General features: G+C 44.4%; 1 protein-coding gene across 2 annotated transcripts in view; it reads right to left on the bottom strand.

Moving 5' to 3' along the window:
* The window catches only part of TBC1D32 (TBC1 domain family member 32), a 386,630-nt gene that overhangs the window by 276,448 nt on the left and 83,645 nt on the right, over positions 1-26,537 (bottom strand). For both annotated transcript variants that reach the window (XM_083176796.1, XM_083176797.1), the window contains exons 14-15: positions 23,722-23,814; positions 15,657-15,799 (exon numbers count right to left, since the gene is read on the bottom strand). In XM_083176796.1, coding sequence (XP_083032922.1) covers positions 15,657-15,799; positions 23,722-23,814 — 236 coding nt within the window. The remainder of the gene's footprint in view (positions 1-15,656; positions 15,800-23,721; positions 23,815-26,537) is intronic.

The raw sequence follows: 26,537 nt of genomic DNA, 5'->3' as shown, positions 1-26,537 counted from the left end.
AAAGTTGTTCACCTTTCTGTTCCGAAAGCTGGCCATCATGTCTACTTCTGGGGTACCGAATATTTTCTCTATCTGGGAAAAAAACTTCTGCATTCAGCTCCCACTCCCCTGGCGATATCACCTCTCGACTCAGGAAGTCTGCTAGTACATTCCTCTTGCCTGGGATATATACTGCTGATAAGGACTCTAGATTGTCCTCCGCCCAGCTCAGTATTTTTTCTGACATCCGCATGAGTTTGATGCTTCTTGTGCCCCCCTGGTGATTTATGTGGGACACTACTGTCACATTGTCTGACATTACTCTCAGATGTGAATGGCGAATGTCTTCCTTTAGGAGTTGTATGGACTCCCAGACCGCTTGTAATTCTCTCATGTTTGAAGAGTTCCTTGCTTCTTTCCTTGTCCAGGAGCCTTGTATAGATTTTCCCTCTATATGAGCTCCCCAACCGGTGAGACTGGCATCCGTAGTTAGTATTCGGAATGTCAGATTTTTTAGACTGGTACTCCTTTCTTCTAAACCCTGTTGCCACCACTTTAGGTCTTGTCTTACCTCCTGACTTAGCCTTAACCGGTGATGCTCGGCATAGCCGCTCTTCTGTAATGGGATGATGGCCCACTGTAGTCGTCGCATTCTCCACTGCGCCCACGGGATGATCCTGATACAGGATGCCATCATACCCAGCAACTGGATAGCCATACTCAGCGGGCAGCCGTCTATCCGTAACACTAGACTTGTTAGCTCCTGAATCTTCAGACATCTCTCGGCCGACAGGGATATCTGAAACTGAACTGTGTCTATCATAGCCCCTAAAAACTGTATCCTTTGAGTCGGAGCCGTCTGGCTCTTTTCTGTGTTTATCACCCAACCTAGAAGTTGTAGCAGGTTTATCGTCTTCCTTACATTGTCCTCTGTTTCTCTCACAGAGTCTCCTGCAATGAGTAGGTCGTCTAGGTAGGGCCATACCTGAATCCCTCGGAGCCTCAGAGCCGCAATCACTGTAACTAGCACCTTGGAAAAGACTCTCGGAGAAGTTTTCAGCCCAAATGGAAGACAGGTAAATTGAAAATGACGATTGGCCACCGAGAACCTGAGATATTTTCTGTGTCCCTGATTTATTGGGATATGATAATACGCATCCTTTAAATCTATTGATGCAAGGTAGTCTCCCCTTCTGATTCCCATAACTATGGAACTCAGGGTCTCCATCTTGAACTTTATTTGTTTTATGTAGACATTCAGATCTCTGAGATCCAGGATAGTTCTGAACGTTCCATTCGGTTTCTTCACCAGAAATAGATTCGAATAAAAGCCCTTTCCCTGTTCTTCTTCTGGAACCTCCTCTATGGCCTCCGTCTGTAGGAGTTGTTCTAATTTCAGAAGTAGGGCTTTCTTTTCTTCGGGTACGCCTGGTATCCTTGATCTTACAAATCTGTGATGGAGAGGTGCTGTTTCGAACTCGATATAGTAGCCCTGATGAATTATATTCAGCACCCAAGTGTCCCTTATTATCTCTTCCCAGTTCGTCACAAACCTCAGTAGTCTGGCGCCAATACTGTTCTTTCGGAGATAGTCATAGTTTTCCTTTCTGGTTCCAATCCTTTTCGGGTTGGTATCTGCCACGAAAGTTCTGACGAAATGACTGTCTAGAGGTACTGGTACGCCCCCTCTTGTAATACGTCTTCCCCGGACGATATGTCTTTGCCTCTCTATACGCCTGTCTTGTGGAGGCGGGAAAATTAAACCGATTCTTCTTCTCTTGGGGTAAGCGAACAGATTTTCCCCCTGAAATTCTCTGTATCATGGTATCAAGTTTGGACCCAAACAAGAATTTTCCTTCAAAGGGTAAGTTTGCCAGTTTATTTTTGGAATTAGCGTCAGCATTCCAGGGTTTTAGCCAGAGAGCCCTACGGCCTGTTACGCCTGCCGCCATAGTCTTTGCTGCAAAAGAGACCCCATCAAGAGAAGCTTCACATAGGAAGTCAACAGCCTTCTGTATAATGTCCAGATTTTTAATAAGATACTGTTTGGATATCTTCTCCTCTATGTCTGCCTTTAGATTAGAAGACCACAATCTAATCGCCCTGGCTACTGAGGCCACCGCTACATTCGTCTTCAGGGAACCTGCTGATGCTGAATGGACCTTGCGAAATGATGTTTCCATTCTTCTATCCATGGCATCCTTAAATGCCGCCGCGTCCTCTACCGGAATGGTGGATTTTGAAATAATTTCAGCCACCGCCGCGTCTACTTTAGGTGTAGTGCACCAGCCGAGAAATTCTTCATCCTTGAACGGGTACATTCTTTCCACCCTATTCCCCAGGGTGACTCTCCTGTCCATGCTGACCCATTCCTTAAGTATCATCTCTCTTATGACTTTATTTACAGGAAAGGTTCTCCCTCTTTTGTCCCTGTCTTCATACAGTGGATCCTTAGTGTCAGAGGTAGATGCCAGCTCTTTAAAGTTCATAGCCTTGTATATGTGTTTTAACAGGTTTTCTACCAGATCCAAATTAAATGTTCTGACTTCTTCTAGCTCGCCTTCCTCTGACGAACCCTTATCCTCGCATTCTAACTCCTCTGAAGAATCCTCTTCAGGTGTGAATTCAGCCTGCACTCTAGACCTCTTTACTGACTGGCTCTGGGTAAACTCATTTTTAGAGACAAAGTTCTCCTTCAACCATGCCATTAATTCCTTAATGACCTCAGTGTGTTCTGATTTCTTTAACACTTTAGTTTGTGCCATCTCACATAGATCACATATAGCCTTTTTCTGTGCTGAAGCGAAGGACTGGTCACATGTCATGCATATGGATTCAGTGAACTTTTTCTTAGCTGTTCTCTTCTTATGCACAGGAGAGACAGGCACACTGAAAGAGAGAAGCTACACTCAATATCTATCTCAGAAATAAACAGCTGATGCCCAAAACCAAAGGGCTTACCTCACTGGGGCATCATCAGGCTTCTGGGGAGAAGGCGCATCCATGGTTGAAAACACAGCACACAGTGTAGTACTCCACGCTGTAACCACTTTACACGCCGCTGAACTCGCCATTACTGCGGCTATTTAACCCCTGAATTGCCGCCAGAATTAGCGTGAGTATCAGGATAGCCGAGCGGAACCAATTCCCCCGTCCCGTGTAACCAGGGGACTGAATTGCGAGACGCACTACCGGCGTCTATGGGCGGAAGTGACGCGAACTCGGCACTTCCGCCCCCTCTGCCTTTAGATGCTGTCGCGTGCAGCCGCGGCTTCCAGCGGGGCTGACGCTGCGGGGAGACCACACGTGGATGTCCGGAAGCCTGACTGGAGCCCGTCCACTCCAGAATCCTCCCAGCCAGCGGCAGGGTATGTGCACGCAAGGAGACAAGTTAGACTGGCCTCCTGCGCCTTCTTCTCCCCGGGGAGCCACCCCTTCAGCTCCATGCTGCCGAGGTAACCCTGTTTAAACAAAAAATAATTGCCTACTCTGTCTACTCTAACACGGAGACAGGAAAAAAGATACAGCAGAGGGGAAGGAGGGGTCTATTATACCCAAGGTGGGCGGTCCCAAGAGAAATCAATCCTGTCTGCTCTGATGGGGGAAGGGAATATCCCAATGTATGGCTGCCATGGGGATCGTAGAAGAAATATAGCACTAGCCCTCTCTATCTCTCTCTATCTCTCTCTCTCTATCTCTCTATCTATACTCGATGACACTGCAGCAGCACAACACAGCACAGGAAGTCACAGCAAGAAGCAAGAAGTAGCAAGATCCAGGCAGTGATCAGGTAAGTATTTTGTAAGGTTCAGGTCAGTATACTGCGGCAGCTAGGCACGGTGACCGCACTGCACGCAATTCCAGACCGGAATGGCGTCTGCAGTGCAGTCACCGTTAGTTTAAACCCCCCTCCATGGCTGTGATTGGTTCGTCGGTTCGACGAACCAATCACGGCCTTTGGAGGCGGGCGGGGTGAGACCAGTGTCACCCTTACACCCCGCGGTGATTGGTGCTGTACTTTACAGCACCAATCACCTCCGATCCCTGTGTCACCGGCGAACGTTATTCGCCGGTGACACAGAAAACGCTGTAATTGGCTGTTCACACTGAACAGCCAATCACAGCGATCGCCGACAGGGGGCGGCATCGCAGCCCCCCCTGGGCATGCAGGGACATGTCTGCTGTCAGGGACAGCAGACATCGTCCCTCTGTCACTGCGTCTCTAGACGCAGTGACAGTTTGAAGCCATGACGTATATATACACGTCATGTGTCGGGAAGTACATCCCGGCCATGACGTATATATACGTCAAATGTCGGGAAGGGGTTAAATATGTAGAGCTATTTTCAGTAAAAAATATTAGGCCAACTTTATGTTTGAGTGACTGAAAATACCATAACTACTGTATGCTACTATATAATTTACTGCTTGGGTTTTTAAAGATATTTGTAGGGTACAAGTCACTCCATGCATTGTCATTAATCACAACTTCAAAAGAGGCATGCCTTCAAAATCAGCATGATACCTTGCCCTTTCCAAGCATAGTGGTTGATGTCAGCGGGAAAAAAACACAGTACAGGTACATAAACCATTTCACAGTGGGAATCAGCTCTGTATGTTAGAAATGCTAAACAAAGGGATGTCAGTTCTGTCACAGTGAAACAAATTTCCCTTCAACACCAAGACACGGTTACAAAGGATTAGATAAGAATAAATGCTACATGTTATATTACCCAATAGACTCTTAATGGCTACAACAATAGGAATTGTTCTATAGGTAATAAAGCAAAAAAAGGTCAATAATATTATATTCAATCATCAGTTTGATATACTTTAGAATATATATATATATATATATATATATATAAATTGTAGGGGGGATCCGGCTCTCCCTGTGTCTGTATGACTGCGCCGGGTGCCCGCTCCAATGGTAGAATAGAAGACAAGGGAGGGGAATGCAGCACTCCAGGCATCTTGACCTGAAGAAATTGCTTATTAAAAAGCAATGAAACGTTGTTCATAAGGATGGCCTAAGAGAGTTTTTTTGCCAAGACGCCTGGAGTGCTGCATTCCCCCCCCCCCTTGTCATGTATGTATGTATGTATATATATATATATATATATATATATATATATATATATATATATATATATATATATATATATATATATATATATATATATATATATATATATATATATATAGATATACCGAGGTGTAGACCGGCACTCCTGTGTCCATGTAATTCAGGTGCCGGGTGCCTTCATGCGGGTAATGATATCAGGGTTGAAGTTGCGGCACTCTCGGACTTGCATCAATAAACACACTTACAACGTGCTTAGTTCAACGTTTCGGTCTTTATTTTATAAGACCTTCATCAGGAATGCAAGTCCGAGAGTGCCGCAACTTCAACCCTGATATCATTACCCGCATGAAGGCACCCGGCATCTGAATTACATGGACACAGGAGTGCCGGTCTACACCTCGGTATATCTATATATATATATATATATATATATATATATATATATATATATATATATATATAGATATATATATATATATATATATATATATATATATATCTATATATATATATATATATCTATATATATATATATATATCTATATATATCTATATATATATATATATATCTATATATATATATATAGATATATATATCTATATATATATATATATCTATATATATATATATATATATATATAGACGACTTTGAAGTAGCGGCACTCTCGGGAAATAACAAACACGAACTCTGTGGATTCGCTTAACGTTTCAAATCTTATTAGGATTTTTCATCAGAAGCAACACAGTGCGTGAAAAGACAGTCAATAAATACCTGATCCAAGGTGTGCACAGCTGTTCAATCCCGGCTTCTACTTCCGGTGGCGTCTGCATGCAAGTTCCAGCACACACTGATGATGTCATCCGCACCCGCCGGTTGCTAAGAGACGTGCTCACAGCGTCCTGTCTTACCTCAAAGCTCCGTGTTGTCTCCTTGACGCGTCTGCGCAGTACGGGGCAGAGATTCATCCCCACACGCTGCTGGCGTCTCCAGCACTTCACGGTTGCTAGGAGACAGGCACGCTGTGTGCCATCCGCAATATGTCATCCGCGCTGTATGGCGATAACTCAGTGATCTGATGCATGATCGCTACTCATACTAGTCAGTTGCCGAGAGATCAGTTGTCTGAAAAGAAATACATATATAAATTACAAATTCACATCATAAAACGACAAGTGTTGACATGTGTGTCGACAATATCAAAAAAAGGGCAGCAAATACAGAAGAGGTTAGAGAGCAAATTTTCAACACATAACGATACATAATATAAGCTAAATATAGTGAACTAGTAAGATCACAATTTATAGAAAAGAGGAAAATTATTTTCTGCATCATATTAAAGATGATAATCACTCTATTTAGATCCGCTAACAAGAAATATCAAAGGGTATATTTATATGGGCCACTGTGTATATCTAGAAGAAACTGCTGAAGTTAAGTTGTTCATTTAGTCCATGTGGACTAACAGTGTCCAATGTGTATATCCAGCGAGCCTCCCTTTGAAGGAGGATCTTCGCCCGGTCGCCACCTCGAGGATTAAGGGGAACTCCATCAATGATTTTATATCGAATGGATGCTGGGTTGTGCCTCAGTAGTCGGAAGTGCCTGGCTACTGGTTGTTCAGTATCCTTGCCTTCTATTGCCAGCCTGATGGCACTTCGGTGTTGGGCCATCCTCTCCTTCAACTTACAGGTGGTCTTGCCCACATAAGCGAGGCCACAGGGGCATTTAATTAGATATATAACATGGGTCGAATTGCAAGAGAACACTTGTTTGATTTTAAATATTTTACCTGTCCGCGGATGTGAAAATGTGTCACCTGTCTCTAGGAAGTTACAGGTGGCACACCCAAGGCAGCGGTAGTTGCCAGGTTTTTTTGTCAAAAAGTGGGCTGTCTGCTCCTTCTTTGCTTTTAAAGGCCCTGTTTTTACCACCCAATCTCTGATGCTTTTATTTTTCCTATAGCATGGTACTAAAGATGTATCTTTGAGAAGGGGGAGTTCAGGGTCTGTATTGATGACAGGCCATAATCTCTTTGCCTTGCCCATCACTTTCCTGTTTGTGTCTGAAAAATCTGTGACAAAAATGATTTTGTCTTCCATTGATTTTTTAGGGTTGATGACCCTAAAGTTCTCCTTGGGAATTTTCATCACCCTGTCTATAGCTTTGTCAATTATACTTTTTTCATACCCTCGTTCGAGGAATCTTTTTGACATCGCTTTAATCTGGACCACCTCATCTTCCACATCACTGCAGATTCTACGTACTCTGCACAGTTGGGAAAATGGCAATGATTGTTTGAGTGGTTCTGGGTGTGAACTTGATGCCAGGAGTAGTGAGTTGCCATCAGTGGGTTTGGAGAACACCGAGGTATTAATGAGACCGTCTTTAAGCCTGACAAGCACATCCAAGAACGCTATTTCCGCCTCATTATGATTGAAGGTGAACTTGATGTCGTTGTCTTGGGTGTTTATGTATTGCATGGTGTCCGCAATACATAAACACCCAAGACAACGACATCAAGTTCACCTTCAATCATAATGAGGCGGAAATAGCGTTCTTGGATGTGCTTGTCAGGCTTAAAGACGGTCTCATTAATACCTCGGTGTTCTCCAAACCCACTGATGGCAACTCACTACTCCTGGCATCAAGTTCACACCCAGAACCACTCAAACAATCATTGCCATTTTCCCAACTGTGCAGAGTACGTAGAATCTGCAGTGATGTGGAAGATGAGGTGGTCCAGATTAAAGCGATGTCAAAAAGATTCCTCGAACGAGGGTATGAAAAAAGTATAATTGACAAAGCTATAGACAGGGTGATGAAAATTCCCAAGGAGAACTTTAGGGTCATCAACCCTAAAAAATCAATGGAAGACAAAATCATTTTTGTCACAGATTTTTCAGACACAAACAGGAAAGTGATGGGCAAGGCAAAGAGATTATGGCCTGTCATCAATACAGACCCTGAACTCCCCCTTCTCAAAGATACATCTTTAGTACCATGCTATAGGAAAAATAAAAGCATCAGAGATTGGGTGGTAAAAACAGGGCCTTTAAAAGCAAAGAAGGAGCAGACAGCCCACTTTTTGACAAAAAAACCTGGCAACTACCGCTGCCTTGGGTGTGCCACCTGTAACTTCCTAGAGACAGGTGACACATTTTCACATCCGCGGACAGGTAAAATATTTAAAATCAAACAAGTGTTCTCTTGCAATTCGACCCATGTTATATATCTAATTAAATGCCCCTGTGGCCTCGCTTATGTGGGCAAGACCACCTGTAAGTTGAAGGAGAGGATGGCCCAACACCGAAGTGCCATCAGGCTGGCAATAGAAGGCAAGGATACTGAACAACCAGTAGCCAGGCACTTCCGACTACTGAGGCACAACCCAGCATCCATTCGATATAAAATCATTGATGGAGTTCCCCTTAATCCTCGAGGTGGCGACCGGGCGAAGATCCTCCTTCAAAGGGAGGCTCGCTGGATATACACATTGGACACTGTTAGTCCACATGGACTAAATGAACAACTTAACTTCAGCAGTTTCTTCTAGATATACACAGTGGCCCATATAAATATACCCTTTGATATTTCTTGTTAGCGGATCTAAATAGAGTGATTATCATCTTTAATATGATGCAGAAAATAATTTTCCTCTTTTCTATAAATTGTGATCTTACTAGTTCACTATATTTAGCTTATATTATGTATCGTTATGTGTTGAAAATTTGCTCTCTAACCTCTTCTGTATTTGCTGCCCTTTTTTTGATATTGTCGACACACATGTCAACACTTGTCGTTTTATGATGTGAATTTGTAATTTATATATGTATTTCTTTTCAGACAACTGATCTCTCGGCAACTGACTAGTATGAGTAGCGATCATGCATCAGATCACTGAGTTATCGCCATACAGCGCGGATGACATATTGCGGATGGCACACAGCGTGCCTGTCTCCTAGCAACCGTGAAGTGCTGGAGACGCCAGCAGCGTGTGGGGATGAATCTCTGCCCCGTACTGCGCAGACGCGTCAAGGAGACAACACGGAGCTTTGAGGTAAGACAGGACGCTGTGAGCACGTCTCTTAGCAACCGGCGGGTGCGGATGACATCATCAGTGTGTGCTGGAACTTGCATGCAGACGCCACCGGAAGTAGAAGCCGGGATTGAACAGCTGTGCACACCTTGGATCAGGTATTTATTGACTGTCTTTTCACGCACTGTGTTGCTTCTGATGAAAAATCCTAATAAGATTTGAAACGTTAAGCGAATCCACAGAGTTCGTGTTTGTTATTTCCCGAGAGTGCCGCTACTTCAAAGTCGTCTACATTTTGGTCTACCCAAGAGGGCACCCGGGGCTGTATATTGAGCTGTATTGCGGGGGCGAGTGCCGATATCCTGGACTATATATATATATATATAAAACAGAAAATTACCCCACGTGCGCTCTGTTTAGTGAGCAGCTACTCTATAGACCCCCACCCCCCCCCCCCCCCCCCACCCCCCCGTTAGTGGGAGGAAAAGAGGAAATAGAGAAAGGAAGTATAGAGCTGTAAATTCCACAACCTACAATATTCTCACCACTAATATCAATGGTGCAGAATACAATAACAGAATACAATGTATAATCTTAAAACCAGACTGCTTATTGTATTTCCAGATCCACATCTGGATATTGTTTCCTTTTCAGAATAAGACATCAGTAACCCGACAAGGTTCGTCTTGAAAAATTTAGGAAATCAATCATAAAAATGAAGAAGCATATGTTCTTTACAAGGATTTGTTCCACAAGATCCCAAAATCTAAGTACATTTTCATACACGTCAAATGTGTATGGAGTGTCCACAACCTTCTTAATACACCTTTATGGTGCAATTGATTGGTAACTGTTAACTATTAAGACCTTCCCGTCAATTGGGTAATGAAAATTGGATCCAAGATATCCGATGTTCACTTGTAGCGCAGATAGATATGCATATATAGAAATGCGTAAGGAGTGTCCACAACCTTCTTAATACACCTTTATGGTTCAAGCTGCCAGTTCAGCTTGCACACTTTGCTACTACCAGAAATTGAGCTGTATCGATTACGTATCTCTGTCTATCTGCACTACAAGTGAACATCGGATATTGTGGATCCTGTTTTCATTACTCTATGGACGGGACGGTCCTAAGAGCTTAAACTTACCAATTACTTGCACCAGGATCCCTGAGGATGGGCGGATTGTGCCCGAAACATGTCGGAGGACTTGTACTGCAATAAAATTGCTTTTTTCCACTTGCCAAAAATCCGGGAGTTCCACCTTTTTGCCTACATCGTGTGTATATATATGTATATGTATATATATATATATATATATATATATATATATATATATAGTCATATGTGCAGTCTTATCAGTTATAGTTCTAGAGAATATACACATCTCGTTTTTGTGTTTTTGTTTACTTGTTGCCTAGGCAACAAATCGAGTTCCGACTAGCTCTGATACGCGTCCTTACCCCGTGCGCCATTCTGTGGTTGGCACGCTGCACTGGATGGGAGATGGTTGGCGGAAATGAGGTAGTGGTGCTGACGCTTCCGGTCATCCATCCCCGTTTGCAGAGGCTGGGTGTTTCCCCGGCTGGTGCGCGCAGGGTGTGGGATTGGCGGACAGAGTAGTCAGCTGGACCGGAGGGACGCCTACTGTCGGGGGGGACATTTCCAGTCCCACCTGGCTGTGTAGGACGCTCCCATGTCCGGCAGGTGAGCTCGATTTGTTTTTAATGGGTTTGGTGGGCGGGACTGTTTCTGGGTTTGGATGCATATAATGCCATTTCTCTTGTATATTATTGTGTGTATGCTGTCCATCCCTGACGACGGGGGGTAACCCCGATACTGTAGGATTAAAGGACTTCGATTAAATCAGCCTGTTGCGTGCCGCCTCCTTCCTCATATAAATATATATATATATATATATATATGCTGCGGGGATGCGGCGGCACTCAAAGACGGTCACACACGTTTAGTAAAGTGAAGAAAACTTTATCTACGTTTCGGGGTTCCAGACCCCTTCGTCAGGATATAACACAGTGGAAAACACAACATCTATAAATACATTTACTTACCCGGGAAATCCTCAGCCCGTCTGCGTGCCTGGCCCGTCCTCGGGAGTACGCGCTCCCCCACTTCCGGTATCCGCTGACGCGTCTGACGGACGTGACGGAGCCGGCCTCCGGCTGTTGCCATGGCACTCTGACAAACTTTAGACGCACCCGGAACTAACTGTAAACAAATCACACGTGATACATTGTAAGAGTGAATAAACAGAGCATCGCTGCATATAAAAACAACAATAATAAAAACGATTACAGCGTTAATCTGGGTGCTAAAAATGTGTATCGGAAGACTGCATTATTTAAACACAGATGAGTGTATATCAGTGTACCATTTTATAACTATATATAGTGCTGAATAAAAGGTCTATTTGATCACACTGTGGGGTCCAATCATATCGCGTGAGACATATCCAGTGATATGTGTTTTTGTGTGGCACCCATTTGCTCCTGGTGTAAACCAGAGTGTATTTTGTCTATGATATTTTTAAACAAATTGTGACCAAAAAATTTACCAAGAAAAAAGATTAAAAAGCATACAGGCTTACTCCGTATCCCATGTAGAGACAGGGTGGAATCCCACTCCCTGTCCTCTCAATGGGTGTCATGTATCTGACAGCACAGATACAAAAATACTATATACATTTTTTAATTCCCTTTGGGATATATTCAATATATATTAAACATTCAGCTCCTGGTTTTTTGAAGAAGTAATTAAGATTACAGGGAAGCATAGCTACTGTTTTAAAGTTTTTTGAGGCAATATTGCCAAAAGGGTTCCCAACTTATTGAATTTTATCAAAACTACATAAGTATTAATAAAAGATGAAAGAAGTAATGATGTAAACATGTTGTGATGTTTATAAAAAATGCACCAAACCCAATGAGTCATTCAGACCTCTGGGAATGATGGTGTCCAGGCGGTAAATCCACCTGGACTCTAGTTGCAGGAGTTTTTTGCCCCTATTGCCACCTCGGATCTTTTCTGGAACATGGTCTATTATTTTATATTGTAGGGTTGCCATGCTGTGCTTGAAATTCATGAAGTGGCGGGCCACCGGTTGTTCGCTGCTTCCTGTAGTTAGTGCAGCTCTTATGGCCGTCCTGTGTTGCGCCATGCGGACTTTAAACTGACACTCAGTTTTCCCTACATAATAAAGTCCGCATGGGCAAATGATGACGTAGACCACGTATTTCGTGGAACACGTGAGGGGCCAATTTATTTTGAGCCGTTTGCCTGTATGCGGGTGTCAGATTGTATCCCCTGTTTTCAAATAGTTACAGGTGACGCAGCCCAAACACTTAAAGCAGCCGTTTTTGCGGCTGAGAAAGTGAGAAGGTTTGAGTTCTTTAAATAAGGAAACATCTGTCTTCACTATCAAGTCCTTAAGGTTGGGACTGCGTCTGTAACTGGGCATTAATCGGCTGTTCTTAAAGGGTAGGTCTGCATCGGTGGTTAAAATGGGCCACAGGGTTTTGGCTTTTTGCTTTACCACTTGACTGTGGGTGTTATACTCCTGTACCCAGGGAATGATATTATTGTGGTCTGTTTTTTTGGGGGGGCACAATAATTCTTCTCTGGTTTTAGATCTGGCCTTGTTACGGGCTTTTATTAGGTCTTGGTAATGATATCCTCGTTCAAGAAATTTTTGTACCATGAGGTCGAGCTGTTTGTCACGTTCAAGGCTATCGCTAGTAGCACGACACACCCTGATGAACTGCGAATACGGCAGCCCCTGTGTGGTAGCACGAGGATGGAAACTGTCATTACGCAACAGTGTGTTGCGGTCCGTGGGCTTGGAGTAGATGGTGGTGCTAATTTGCCCTCTATTAGCGCTAATTTTGAGGTCTAAGTAATTAATTTCCTCTCGGCTAATGGACATAGTTAGCTTAACCGGACTATCGTCCGGTTAAGCTAACTATGTCCATTAGCCGAGAGGAAATTAATTACTTAGACCTCAAAATTAGCGCTAATAGAGGGCAAATTAGCACCACCATCTACTCCAAGCCCACGGACCGCAACACACTGTTGCGTAATGACAGTTTCCATCCTCGTGCTACCACACAGGGGCTGCCGTATTCGCAGTTCATCAGGGTGTGTCGTGCTACTAGCGATAGCCTTGAACGTGACAAACAGCTCGACCTCATGGTACAAAAATTTCTTGAACGAGGATATCATTACCAAGACCTAATAAAAGCCCGTAACAAGGCCAGATCTAAAACCAGAGAAGAATTATTGTGCCCCCCCAAAAAAACAGACCACAATAATATCATTCCCTGGGTACAGGAGTATAACACCCACAGTCAAGTGGTAAAGCAAAAAGCCAAAACCCTGTGGCCCATTTTAACCACCGATGCAGACCTACCCTTTAAGAACAGCCGATTAATGCCCAGTTACAGACGCAGTCCCAACCTTAAGGACTTGATAGTGAAGACAGATGTTTCCTTATTTAAAGAACTCAAACCTTCTCACTTTCTCAGCCGCAAAAACGGCTGCTTTAAGTGTTTGGGCTGCGTCACCTGTAACTATTTGAAAACAGGGGATACAATCTTACACCCGCATACAGGCAAACGGCTCAAAATAAATTGGCCCCTCACGTGTTCCACGAAATACGTGGTCTACGTCATCATTTGCCCATGCAGACTTTATTATGTAGGGAAAACTGAGTGTCAGTTTAAAGTCACCATGGCACAACACAGGACGGCCATAAGAGCTGCACTAACTACAGGAAGCAGCGAACAACCGGTGGCCCGCCACTTCATGAATTTCAAGCACAGCATGGCAACCCTACAATATAAAATAATAGACCATGTTCCAGAAAAGATCCGAGGTGGCAATAGGGGCAAAAAACTCCTGCAACTAGAGTCCAGGTGGATTTACCGCCTGGACACCATCATTCCCAGAGGTCTGAATGACTCATTGGGTTTGGTGCATTTTTTATAAACATCACAACATGTTTACATCATTACTTCTTTCATCTTTTATTAATACTTATGTAGTTTTGATAAAATTCAATAAGTTGGGAACCCTTTTGGCAATATTGCCTCAAAAAACTTTAAAACAGTAGCTATGCTTCCCTGTAATCTTAATTACTTCTTCAAAAAACCAGGAGCTGAATGTTTAATATATATTGAATATATCCCAAAGGGAATTAAAAAATGTATATAGTATTTTTGTATCTGTGCTGTCAGATACATGACACCCATTGAGAGGACAGGGAGTGGGATTCCACCCTGTCTCTACATGGGATACGGAGTAAGCCTGTATGCTTTTTAATCTTTTTTCTTGGTAAATTTTTTGGTCACAATTTGTTTAAAAATATCATAGACAAAATACACTCTGGTTTACACCAGGAGCAAATGGGTGCCACACAAAAACACATATCACTGGATATGTCTCACGCGATATGATTGGACCCCACAGTGTGATCAAATAGACCTTTTATTCAGCACTATATATAGTTATAAAATGGTACACTGATATACACTCATCTGCGTTTAAATAATGCAGTCTTCCGATACACATTTTTAGCACCCAGATTAACGCTGTAATCGTTTTTATTATTGTTGTTTTTATATGCAGCGATGCTCTGTTTATTCACTCTTACAATGTATCACGTGTGATTTGTTTACAGTTAGTTCCGGGTGCGTCTAAAGTTTGTCAGAGTGCCATGGCAACGGCCGGAGGCCGGCTCCGTCACGTCCGTCAGACGCGTCAGCGGATACCGGAAGTGGGGGAGCGCGTACTCCGGAGGACGGGCCAGGCACGCAGACGGGCTGAGGATTTCCCGGGTAAGTAAATGTATTTATAGATGTTGTGTTTTCCACTGTGTTATATCCTGACGAAGGGGTCTGGAACCCCGAAACGTAGATAAAGTTTTCTTCACTTTACTAAACGTGTGTGACCGTCTTTGAGTGCCGCCGCATCCCCGCAGCATATTTCTGGTGGCTGGGCCACCATATGGAAGGCACCTGGGCAAAGACACCCCTCCTCTGGGGCAACGGAGTGCCGGGGGTAATTGGACTATATATATATATATATATATATATATATATATATATTATAATATATATATCTGCACTTTATCAGGAACTTCAAAATGCATATAAACTTACTCTATAAATAATTATAAAAGGGAAGAGATAGAGCATTACTTTGATCGATCACAATTCACATTCTTACTACAGTTATGGAAACTTTTATGGAGCTACAAATTTGTGTGACCTGGTTTATAAGTTAATTTACAAACATGTAAGTAACCCTTTGAGTGCCAACATCTCTGTGAGAGATGTGCAAAATATCTGCTAAAAATGCCAGCGTCACTCATTTGTTATATAAAGTCAAATAAAAAATGTTGTGCAACAAAAGATTATATTTCCTATATAATGTAAACCATGCAGGCCATTATGATGAATAAAAACGTTCGGCAATTTTCTCCCCTATTTTGACAAATTCACTTGGCACTCAGGGTTAAAACATTATCCAATACTGACCTTCTTTCCTTTCAGCAATTTTTGTATTGGAGAAATTAGTGTCGTTATAACAGCTCCAGTGTACAAACATTCACTGGCACATTCTTTGCGGTCACAAAGCATTCGGAGGACCTCCATAGCCAAACTTGCTGGTGCAAGACTATCTACAAATAAAATATTAGGAACTTGATGTAATAAAACATTACAATAGTGAAATGTTTTACTGTATGATCCGTCAAACCATTAAATACAGTTTCTCAGCAGATTGTTAGTTCTCTGATTTCCTTTAGTATACACCTAGCAAGAATATTTTTTATAAATATGGGTTAGGGGAAGGGAGAGGGTTACAGTACTTACCATAATGTGTGGGGATTATGACAGGTCAGCATGCTACTGTCTGTATTTTGAAAGTCTGTATCCTGTCTGTTGGGATCCCATACCCAACTGTCATAGTGTTTATTCTGCAGTTCCTCTTCCCTGCCTGGGGTGTCACTGTCTGCTCTGGTGCTTCTAGCACAGGTCTGGTGTCTGGTTTGCATATATCAGTGCTCATATACAGACCATACTGTTTTAGAAACACTACAGCAGACAGTGACACCCCAGGCGGGGAAGAGGAACTGCATGGGTTTTCAAATATGGCGGGTGCTAGAATAAACACTACGTCAAATTATTACTGTTCATTTAATTTAACAGAAATGTTCCACGGTAGTTAAGGTGGCCATACACACGCAGATTTATCTTCAGATCTTACTGATTGGAACAAAAACATGGTTATGGATGAGAGCAAATGACAGTTCACCATTTGCTTGGAAATACTGAAAAACTGACAAACTTTCACTCATCTATAACCATGTTTTTGTTCCAACCAGCCAGATCTGAAGATAAATCTTACTAGTGTATGGGCACCTTAACAGTATAATCTGTGTTTTCCAGAATTCTTCAGGGTACGCAAAATTTATTTTTCTGCCATGGGTAATTTGCAGATACAGAGAAGGAAATAGGCTTTCCTGATTGATATCAAGAGTAGAAACTACAGTACCCCTGTGTGTGGGAGGAGCTATGAATGGAGGTATGGTTTTTAAAAGAATAAAATCAAAGAAACACTTATCCCCTCTCAGTGACACTCCTGAAATATATGAAGGCTGCTTTTGCAGAATAGAAAATGGCGATTGCAGCAAATATCTCCACTGTATGTGTTGGATCCAGGAAATACTTAGTGCTTGCTGATACCCGATGAAAGTGGGTGTTCTTAGGGATATCCTGCAAATATTCTATATAATAAAAAGCAAACACTTAATCTCTATTGGATAAATTTAATTGTGCATGCCGGTGGCCACTTGATGATGCCAGACGGAGCAATTCAAGTGTTACTCCATTCAGGCGCACATAGCTGCTAGTGCTGACATTATTGTTATTTTCTTCCATTGTTTTGATGGGCTGGTAAAGAGAATTTTGATAAATAGGCCTATATATATATCTTTATTGTTCTTTTTGAATATCTTGGTATAACTTGCACATTTTTTGCAACAGTCTTCGATTTAGAAATGATTTGCATGTGTAGTGTTTTCAGTACACTTATTCAGGTATGTAGGGTGACATTTAATAGTATGCGATTTTATCGCACTTTTAAAATTGCCCATTATCGCACTTTTTTAATATCGCATTTTTGCCGCAAATTCACATGTTTAATGAGGTGCGTATTCCGGAATGAAAAGTGCAATTAAGTGCGATAACGTGCGAATTTTAGGCATGAAAATGTGCGAATTTCAGTAAATGTGCGATTATGTGTTCATAAAAAAATGGAGTGGGGTCCCCATTCCTGAGCATAACCAGCCCCAGGCTCATTGAGCAGGACCTGGGACAAAAAATCTGGGGGTTCCCCGTATTTTGAAACCAGTACCGGGCTCCAACAGCCCGCGGTGTCATGCCACAGCCGGGGGACACTTTTTATATAAGGTCCCCCGGCCGAAACATGAGCACCGTTGCTGGTCAGCCTTGGACAGGGTACCTGGAGGAGTGGGGACCCCCACAATAAAGGGGTTTCCCCCCCCCAGGCTTCACCCGTCCAGGGCTGAAGCCCAGGGCTGTCAACGGCGTCCGTGGCCAGTGGACGCCCGCCTGATAGGGTTAAATCTGACATACCTAACATTGCTTTTTACAGGAGAACTAAAAGTGCCAGCAGACCTCCCCCGCAGGCTGGGACTTGGAGAACCACAAGTCCCAGCATGCGGGGCATTAATGGGCTCGCTGGGACTTGTAGTCCACCTGTAAAAAGAATGTTAAAATAAAACACACAAACAGAGAAGTATAACTTTATTACATACACATACACACACCTCACTTTTACACCAAAATACTCACCAATCCAGGATCCAGCGCTGTCCACCCTCCTGCATAGCCGGTTCAGCCCGCACTGACAGCCGGGTGACCCGGCTTTCTCTGCCGCAGCTAACAGCCTCTGTCGCGCTGTCCCTGCGCTACAGAGGCTGACAGCGTCTTGGGCTTATGCGTCTCCATGGAGACGCATAGCTCAGCCAATCAGGGCTGAGCTATGCGTCTCCATGTAGATGCATCGGCCAATCACGCTCTCAGCCTCTGTAGCGCAGGGACAGCGCAACAGAGGCTGTTAGCTGCTGCGGAGAAAGCCGGGTCACCCCGTTGTCAGTACGGGCTGAACCGGCTATGCAGGAGGGTGGACAGTGCTGGATCCTGGATCGGGTGAAGCCTGGGGGGGGGCCTTTATTGGGGGGGGGTCCCCACTCCTCCAGGTACCCTGTCCAAGGCTGACCAGCCACGGTGCTCATGTTTCGGCCGGGGGACCAGCACTGTTGGAGCCCGGTGCTGGTTTCAAAATATGGTGGACCCCCAGATTTTTTGTCCCCCCCGTATTTTTGGAACCAGGACCGGTCCAGGAGTTCGGGGCTGGTTTCAGAAATACGGGGCACCCCTATGCTTTTTGTCCCCCATATTTTTGGAACCAGGTCCGGCTCAATGAGCCCAGGGCTGGTTATGTTCAGGCGGGGGGACCCCACGCCCTTTTTGTAAAAAAAAAAAAAAATATATATATATATATATATATATATATATATATATATATATATATATATATATGCGGATAGATTGCTCGGCACTCAGGTACTCCAATACAAGGTATTATGTTGCCGGGTGCCTTCCCCAAAGGGATAGATACATGTAGGGTGGCGGGAGGCACTCTCGGACCTTCAAATGCATGAGATGTCAGAACAAAGAGCTCACAGCCAAGTATAGATACAATGTTTCGATATTTAATCGTCTTCAGGTACAACCTGACCCATGAACAAACTGTTATTTATACATACTGTGCTCACCTCATGCTGAGAGATCTGGAAAGGTGATGACGTCATCAGTGGCAGACACTGCTGCCGAATGCGACATGTTAAATGTGAACAAAAACACCAAAAGAATAAAAATGCCTTATCGTGCTGCTAAACAATATACAAATTTACAATCAAACATACAAGAGCAACAACACACTGCTCGCGCCCATAGTCTCTGTGAAGATGCCTACAAAGTGGCAAACATAATAAACAAAATGGATTAATTAATTGATTAACAAGTACATGCTTATATATAAATGAAGCATAATAGTACTAGAAATGAAACTCAATATCACAAATGAGTACGCATAGCTGGGGGAAGAACTGCAGCACAAACTGAGGGGATAGCAACCGGGCCGCCTGGCTGGAGGCGTATGCTGTGATAATTAGACGCAATAGTCAAATTAAAGAAAACAGTTTAGTGACAGGTACTCGTTAAGCCCCCGTGGGGACACAGTATCCGGTCTGTGTATCCAGCAAGCTTCTAAATGAAGCAATCTATTCGCTCTATCACCCCCCCCCCGTTTGTCATCTACGTACTAGTATGTCACTGATGTTCCGACCTCGTCGGTAACAGGGGAGCAAAGATTTATTAGAGAGACTGCTGAGGTTGCGGTCTGCTTGTATGACAGGGGGTTAATACATTTACCACGGCCAGCAACTCTCTTGTTAATACGGGCAAAAGAACGTGGCCTGTCAAACAAGCAGACTGCAACCTCAGCAGTCTCTCTAATAAATCTTTGCTCCCCTGTTACCGACGAGGTCCGAACATCAGTGACATACTAGTACGCACTGATGTAGCCACTAAATCCGTCACAGACACACATTTCATGACCAAAAAACCAGGCAATTATCGATGCCTGGGTTGTGCCACATGCTCATACCTGGAAACGGGTGAAACCTTTGTCCATCCACATTCAGGCAAGATTTACAAAATAAAACATGTTCTTAATTGCTCCAGCAAATTCGTTGTATACCTTTTGCGCTGTCCATGCGGTCTTTATTATATTGGCAAAACTGTCTGTCAGTTTAAGGAGCGCATGGCACAGCACCGCAGTGCCATTAAGAAGGCACTTGAAGGCAAGAAAGTGGAACAACCTGTTGCCACACACTTTGCACTTCACAAACACAGTTTGACTTCACTCCATTATAAAATGATCGATATGATACCAGATGACAAACGGGGGGGTGATAGAACGAATAGATTGCTTCATTTAGAAGCTTGCTGGATACACAGACCGGATACTGTGTCCCCACGGGGGCTTAACGAGTACCTGTCACTAAACTGTTTTCTTTAATTTGACTATTGCGTCTAATTATCACAGCATACGCCTCCAGCCAGGCGGCCCGGTTGCTATCCCCTCAGTTTGTGCTGCAGTTCTTCCCCCAGCTATGCGTACTCATTTGTGATATTGCGTTTCATTTCTAGTACTATTATGCTTCATTTATATATAAGCATGTACTTGTTAATCAATTAATTAATCCATTTTGTTTATTATGTTTGCCACTTTGTAGGCATCTTCACACAGACTATGGGCGCGAGCAGTGTGTTGTTGCTCTTGTATGTTTGATTGTAAATATGTATATTGTTTAGCAGCACGATAAGGCATTTTTATTCTTTTGGTGTTTTTGTTCACATTTAACACGTCGCATTCGGCAGCAGTTTCTGCCACTGATGACGTCATCACCTTTTCAGATCTCTCAGCACGAGGTGAGCACAGTATGTATAAATAACACTGTTTGTTCATGGGTCAGGTTGTACCTGAAGACGATTAAATATCGAAACGTTGTATCTATACTTGGCTGGGAGATCTTTGTTCTGACATCTCACGCATTTGAAGGTCCGAGAGTGCCGCCCGCCACCCTACATGTATATGTGTATGTGTATATATATATATATATATATATATATATATATATATATATATATATATATATATATATATATATATATATATATATATCTCCTATATATTTGGCTACATCTGTCACTCAAAGTGGGTGTCTGTGTCTATAACGCTCTGTTCCTGGACTTTCCTCTTAATGTGTGATTGCCTTCATCTGTGCTGAACACCTTTCTGAGAAATTAACCTGTTTAAAACAGGTGATGGCAATCATACATTAAGGGGAAGTCTAGAAACAGAGCATTGTGTCCCTCCTGGAGAGGGTCATGTTGGGAGGTATGTGACAGAGAACCAGCCCAGTGAGCCCACAGACAGTGCCAGACACCCTCTGCCTTCCCATGTTGCCCAGCACTGCTACTCCACAGCCACCAGGTGAGCGCCCCCCTCCCGCGATTTGCGGCAAAACCTTCCCCCCCCCGCGCCCCCCCCTCCCGCGATTCGCGGCAAAAACACCCGCTCCTCCGCGACCCCCCCTACCGCGATTCGCAGCAAAAACACCCCCGCGCCCCCCCTCCTGCGATTCGCTGCAAAAAGAACCCCCCCACGACCCCTCCCGCAATTCGCGGCATAATCACCACCCCGCGACCCCCCCCTCCCGCGAATCGCGGCAAACCCTCCCCCGTGACACACACCCCCCCCCCCCGATTCGCGGAAAAAACACACCCCCCCGCGACCTTCCTCCCGCGATTCGCGGCAAAAAGAACCCCCCCACGACCCCCCCTTGCACGATTGGCGGCACCCCCCCTGCGACCCCCCTCCCGCGATTCGCGGCACCTTCCCCCCCCGCAATTCGCAGCAGCCCCAGGATTAAATGGCACATGCAAAACACTGACATGGCTATGGTCGACAATGAAAAAGGTTGACATGAGTTTTTGAAGATTTATTTTTAATTTTTTCATATTCATTGTCATGTGTCGACATGGACACCAATGAAGTGGCACACTTATGTCAACATTTACATGTGTTGACCTTTCTTTGTTGATTTTTTCTTGTGGCGATTCGCGTCACACCCCCCGCAACCCCCCCTCCCACGATTCGCGGCACCCCCCGTGACCCCCCACCTCCCGCAATTCGCGGCAACCCCCCACCGGAACCCCTGTGAACCCCGCCCTCCCGCGATTCGCGGCACCCACCCCCGCGACCCCCCCTCCCGCAATTCGCGGCACCCCCCCCCCCGTGATTCGCGGCAGCTCCAGAATTAAATTGCACATGGAAAACACTGACATGGCTATGGTCGACAATGAAAAAGGTTGACATGAGTTTTTGAAGTTTTTTTTTTCATTTTTTGAATATTTTCATATTCATTCTCATGTGTCGACATGGACACCAATGAAGTGCCACACTTATGTCAACATTTACATGTGTTGACCTTTCTGTGTTGATTTTTTCTTGTGGCGATTTGCGTCACACCCCCCCCCACCCCCCACAACCCCCACTCCCGCCATTCACGGCACACACACACACACCTCCCCTGCGATTCTCGGCACCCCACCCCGTGACCCCCCCTCCCGTGATTCACGGCACACCCCCGCGACCCCCCCTCCCATGATTCGCCGCAACCCCCGCCCCGTAACCCCCCCTCCCGCGATTCGCGGCACCCACCCCCGCGACCCCCCCTCCCGCAATTCGCGGCACCCCCCCGCGATTCGCGGCAGCTCCAGAATTAAATTGCACATGGAAAACACTGACATGGCTATGGTCGACAATGAAAAAGGTTGACATGAGTTTTTGAAGTTTTTTTTTTCATTTTTTGAATGTTTTCATATTCATTCTCATGTGTCGACATGGACACCGATGAAGTGCCACACTTATGTCAACATTTACATGTGTTGACCTTTCTGTGTTGATTTTTTCTTGTGGCGATTCGCGTCACACCCCCCCCGCAACCCCCACTCCCGCGATTCACGGCACACACACACCCGCGATTCTCGGCACCCCACCCCGTGACCCCCCCTCCCGTGATTCACGGCACACCCCCCGCGACCCCCCCTACCATGATTCGCCGCAACCCCCGCCCCCGTAACCCCCATCCCGTGATTTTCGGGAACCCACCCCGCGACCCCCCTCCCGCGATTCTCTGCAATCCCTCCCCTCCCGCGATTCGCAGCATCCACCCCCCCACAACCCCCCCTCCTGCAATTCGCGGCACCCCCCGCGACTCCCCCTCCTGCAATTCGCGGCACCCTCCGCGACCCCCCCTCCCGCGATTCGCGGACACCTAAGTTGCAATACAGGGCATCTTTCATACAATTCTAACCATATTTCTCATATACAAACGTTCACAAATTAAGGGGGCGCAGCCCCTTACGACGGTGTGAAGAGCGCCCGTAGGGCGCGATGAATCACCTAGTATATATATATACACATATATATACACACACACATATACACATATGCATATATAAATATATTTACACATTATTTTACACTGGACCATGCACAGATCTCAATGATCTGTGCAGGGTTTCTGGCCAATTAGCATATCAGAACCTGGTCTGATTTTTTGGGCGATTTTTAGACACACTTTCCAGAATTCACATCTCATTAAATATGCGAATTGTATACTTTTCAATAAGAAAACATCTGAATGCGAGTTCCAGCGCAAATAAAAATCGCACTTTCAGAAAGTGCGATTTCGCGGCAAAAACCACATTTTTGTCGTTTTCCGCATTTCATTAAATATGTGAATTCGGGAAAAAGTGCAATTTCGGCTGTTTTTTGGTGAAAATATCGCAAAATTGTCACATTTTCACATCCTATTAATGTCACCCATAGTAACAAAACATTTCTATAGTCTGGGATTTACAAGATGCAAGCAAAAAGTACCTGCATATGCCCCAAGAGTCCTCTTCTGACCATTTGGGCAATACAGCATAATATGTATAAACAGCACTACAAGGTCAGGCAGAGAAACCATTTCTGAAAGACATTTTGAACAAGTAACATCATTATTCGACATTAATAATGCATGTGTATTTATAAACTGAATAGTGTACAATAAATAAAGATCTTATAAATATGTCTGCAATATTTGTTTTACAGCTTTATTATTTAGCAACAAAAAAAATCAGTTATCGGTCACATATTTGTCACAGTTTTTTGGGATTCCTGTGACATATTTATGAAAAAAACTTATGGAACAGACCAAGCATTAAACCCCTAACTCTATATCAATCAATATAGATCAACAATATCAACTGCTGTTCCAGGCGAAGGATATAATGTTATTGATAGCCGGTGCACAAAATCTCAACGGTCAGATTGCTGATGGATTTTGGGAAGTATTATAACCATAACCCTATTCTTCCTCCAGCAACCTTTGCTGTGCCTAACCCTAACTCCAGTACATACCATTGGCATTCTGACTAATGGGATTATGTGCACCATGACATTAAATATATCCTGGGTGAACAGTCATGAAAACACAGTAGTTGCTTGTGTTGAATGTGGATCTGTTAATAGAATATTACATTTATGTGCAAGATAAATAATAAAATTACTTGGAATAGTTATATATTTCAGACCACATGACAATGTTAACCTAATGGTGTGTACACACGGTGCAACAACCTTGCCATTCGATCTCGAGTCGATCGGGATTGAATCGGGATCGAATCGCAGGGCAAGCCAAAGAGCATGCATTCAAGTTTGACTATATAGTCATTGCTGCACTTTCAATTTGGCTATTTGATTTGTGCTCAACAGGAGTGCGCAACAGCCTTGAATCGAGATCGAAAGGTAAAAACATGTTCGATCTCCATTCGATGTCTATGCAATCCTGATTTGATTTTGACAATATAGTCGACATTGAATTGCAAATTGTACCATGTGTACACACCATAAGGCTGATTTTAGTGTTTCTGTAACAAACTTTTTAAAGTTTAAAGTGTAGCTTCATTAACAATTTGCAAGAAGTGCATCGCTAGCTTGTAAATGGTGCTGAGATTTCCTGTGGTACAGCAGTTTGCAGGGGCAGGTCATAAATATTTGAAGAACTGAATTAGGTTCCTTGATTTGAATTAACTAACAAAAACCTGGAATGACTATTTATAATGGTAATCATCATTTTAAAAGCCAACAGTACAAACAGTTTACTGGAGCATATTATATGTTTTTTCATGACAACTACAAAGATTCCAAAAAGGATAGGCCATGCGGCCTTAGAATATAAACGTGATATTTTAGGCTTTTCTCCTGTTGGTGTTTCTGAGAAATATCATTGCTTTATTAATGAATGATACTTTAGCAGTGCACACTTAGGGGGGTATTCAATTAAGTAAATTAAGCTGCAAAATAGCGTCCCTGTCTTTGTAGTGTAAAAACTTAGCAATAAACGTGCAGGGTTGCGCACCAGGGGGTAGAGGACGAGCTGGGACCCTGTGAGCCCGTTCCACAGCAAAGTGAAGGGAAAAAGAGTCTCTGCCATAAGTCTCTGTCAGCCAGGCCTCCAAGAAGGCCTCCGGAGCAGCACCCTCCTCCCTCTCCGGCAGCCCAACAAAACGGATATTGTTCCTGCGCAGACGCCCCTCCATATCCAGAAGCTTATTCTGTATGGTCGCTACTTGGCCATTCAGTGTAGACACGTTGTCCTTGAGCGGGCCAAAAGAATCCTCAACAGTGGAAACACGAGTCTCAACCTCACCCACTCGCTCATGGATTCACTGCACATCGTGGCGCAGTAATGATAAATCACTCTGCACCTGCCCTATCTGGTCAGTAAGTCGTTTTTCAGTTGCAGCAAGGGCCTCCAAGACTTGTTGTAGTGAAATAGGAGGGGGTGAGGGGATCTCAGAGGCATTATCTGAGGAGGAGGTACCCTGCTGGGGCTGCACAGGCTCTGTTGAGGTTGTAGTCTGGGTTGTGGAGCTACGGGCATATTTTTCAAGTTTAGCAGCAGCCTGCTGTGCCTTCCCCATTTTTTGTTTTTTATTTTATTTATTGCTTTGTTCAATTTATTTATATTATAAAGGCCAAGGAGCCACAGGGACAGGCAGGGGATACTGGCCAATCTAATCTTCAGTAGGTAGTGGGTTAATCCCCGCAGGGAGCACCACTGCAATTGCGGGCTGGCAGTGAGGAGTGGGAGACTCAATACCCCAGGTAGTCCAGCAAAGGGAGCTAGATTAGAGAGCACCACCTCAATTTAGGGCTGGTGGTGAGGAGGGGGACATTCGCCACCCCTGACCTCCAGGTAGTCCAGTAAGGGGAGATGTATAGTGGGCTGCTCGGATCTGGTGCAGCCAGGGGAGCAGAGCCAGCACAGGGCTGTAGGCGGGACCCCAAGCACAGCCGACTCACTCACCTCGCCCGGCTCCGATCATCCCAGGAGGAGACAGCAGGGGAGAATCGCAGCAAGCTGCCGGAATGTACTCTAGGTCTGCCGCCGTCACCGGGAGTCTGCTGGGATGTACGCTGCGTGTCAAGGCGCCGGCCAGAGCATATGCCACAGGAGCGGAATCGGGGGCTGGGCTCCACACAGCGCAGGCCGCAGTCCACCTCGCAACCGCCCAGCGACACCCGCACGTCGGGAGAGTAGTAGGGGACGGTTACCATGAGCCCAGGACACGGTGCCACAGCAGGTGAGAGAAAGTGGCATCCTTGGAAAGGGCACAGAAGTGTTTTTCAGGATGTGGGACCGGGGA

This window comes from Crinia signifera, chromosome 3, assembly GCF_055691185.1.
Source record: "Crinia signifera chromosome 3, ASM5569118v1, whole genome shotgun sequence".
Classification (NCBI taxonomy): Eukaryota; Metazoa; Chordata; class Amphibia; order Anura; family Myobatrachidae; genus Crinia; species Crinia signifera.
This window is presented reverse-complemented; position numbering and strand designations above follow the sequence as displayed.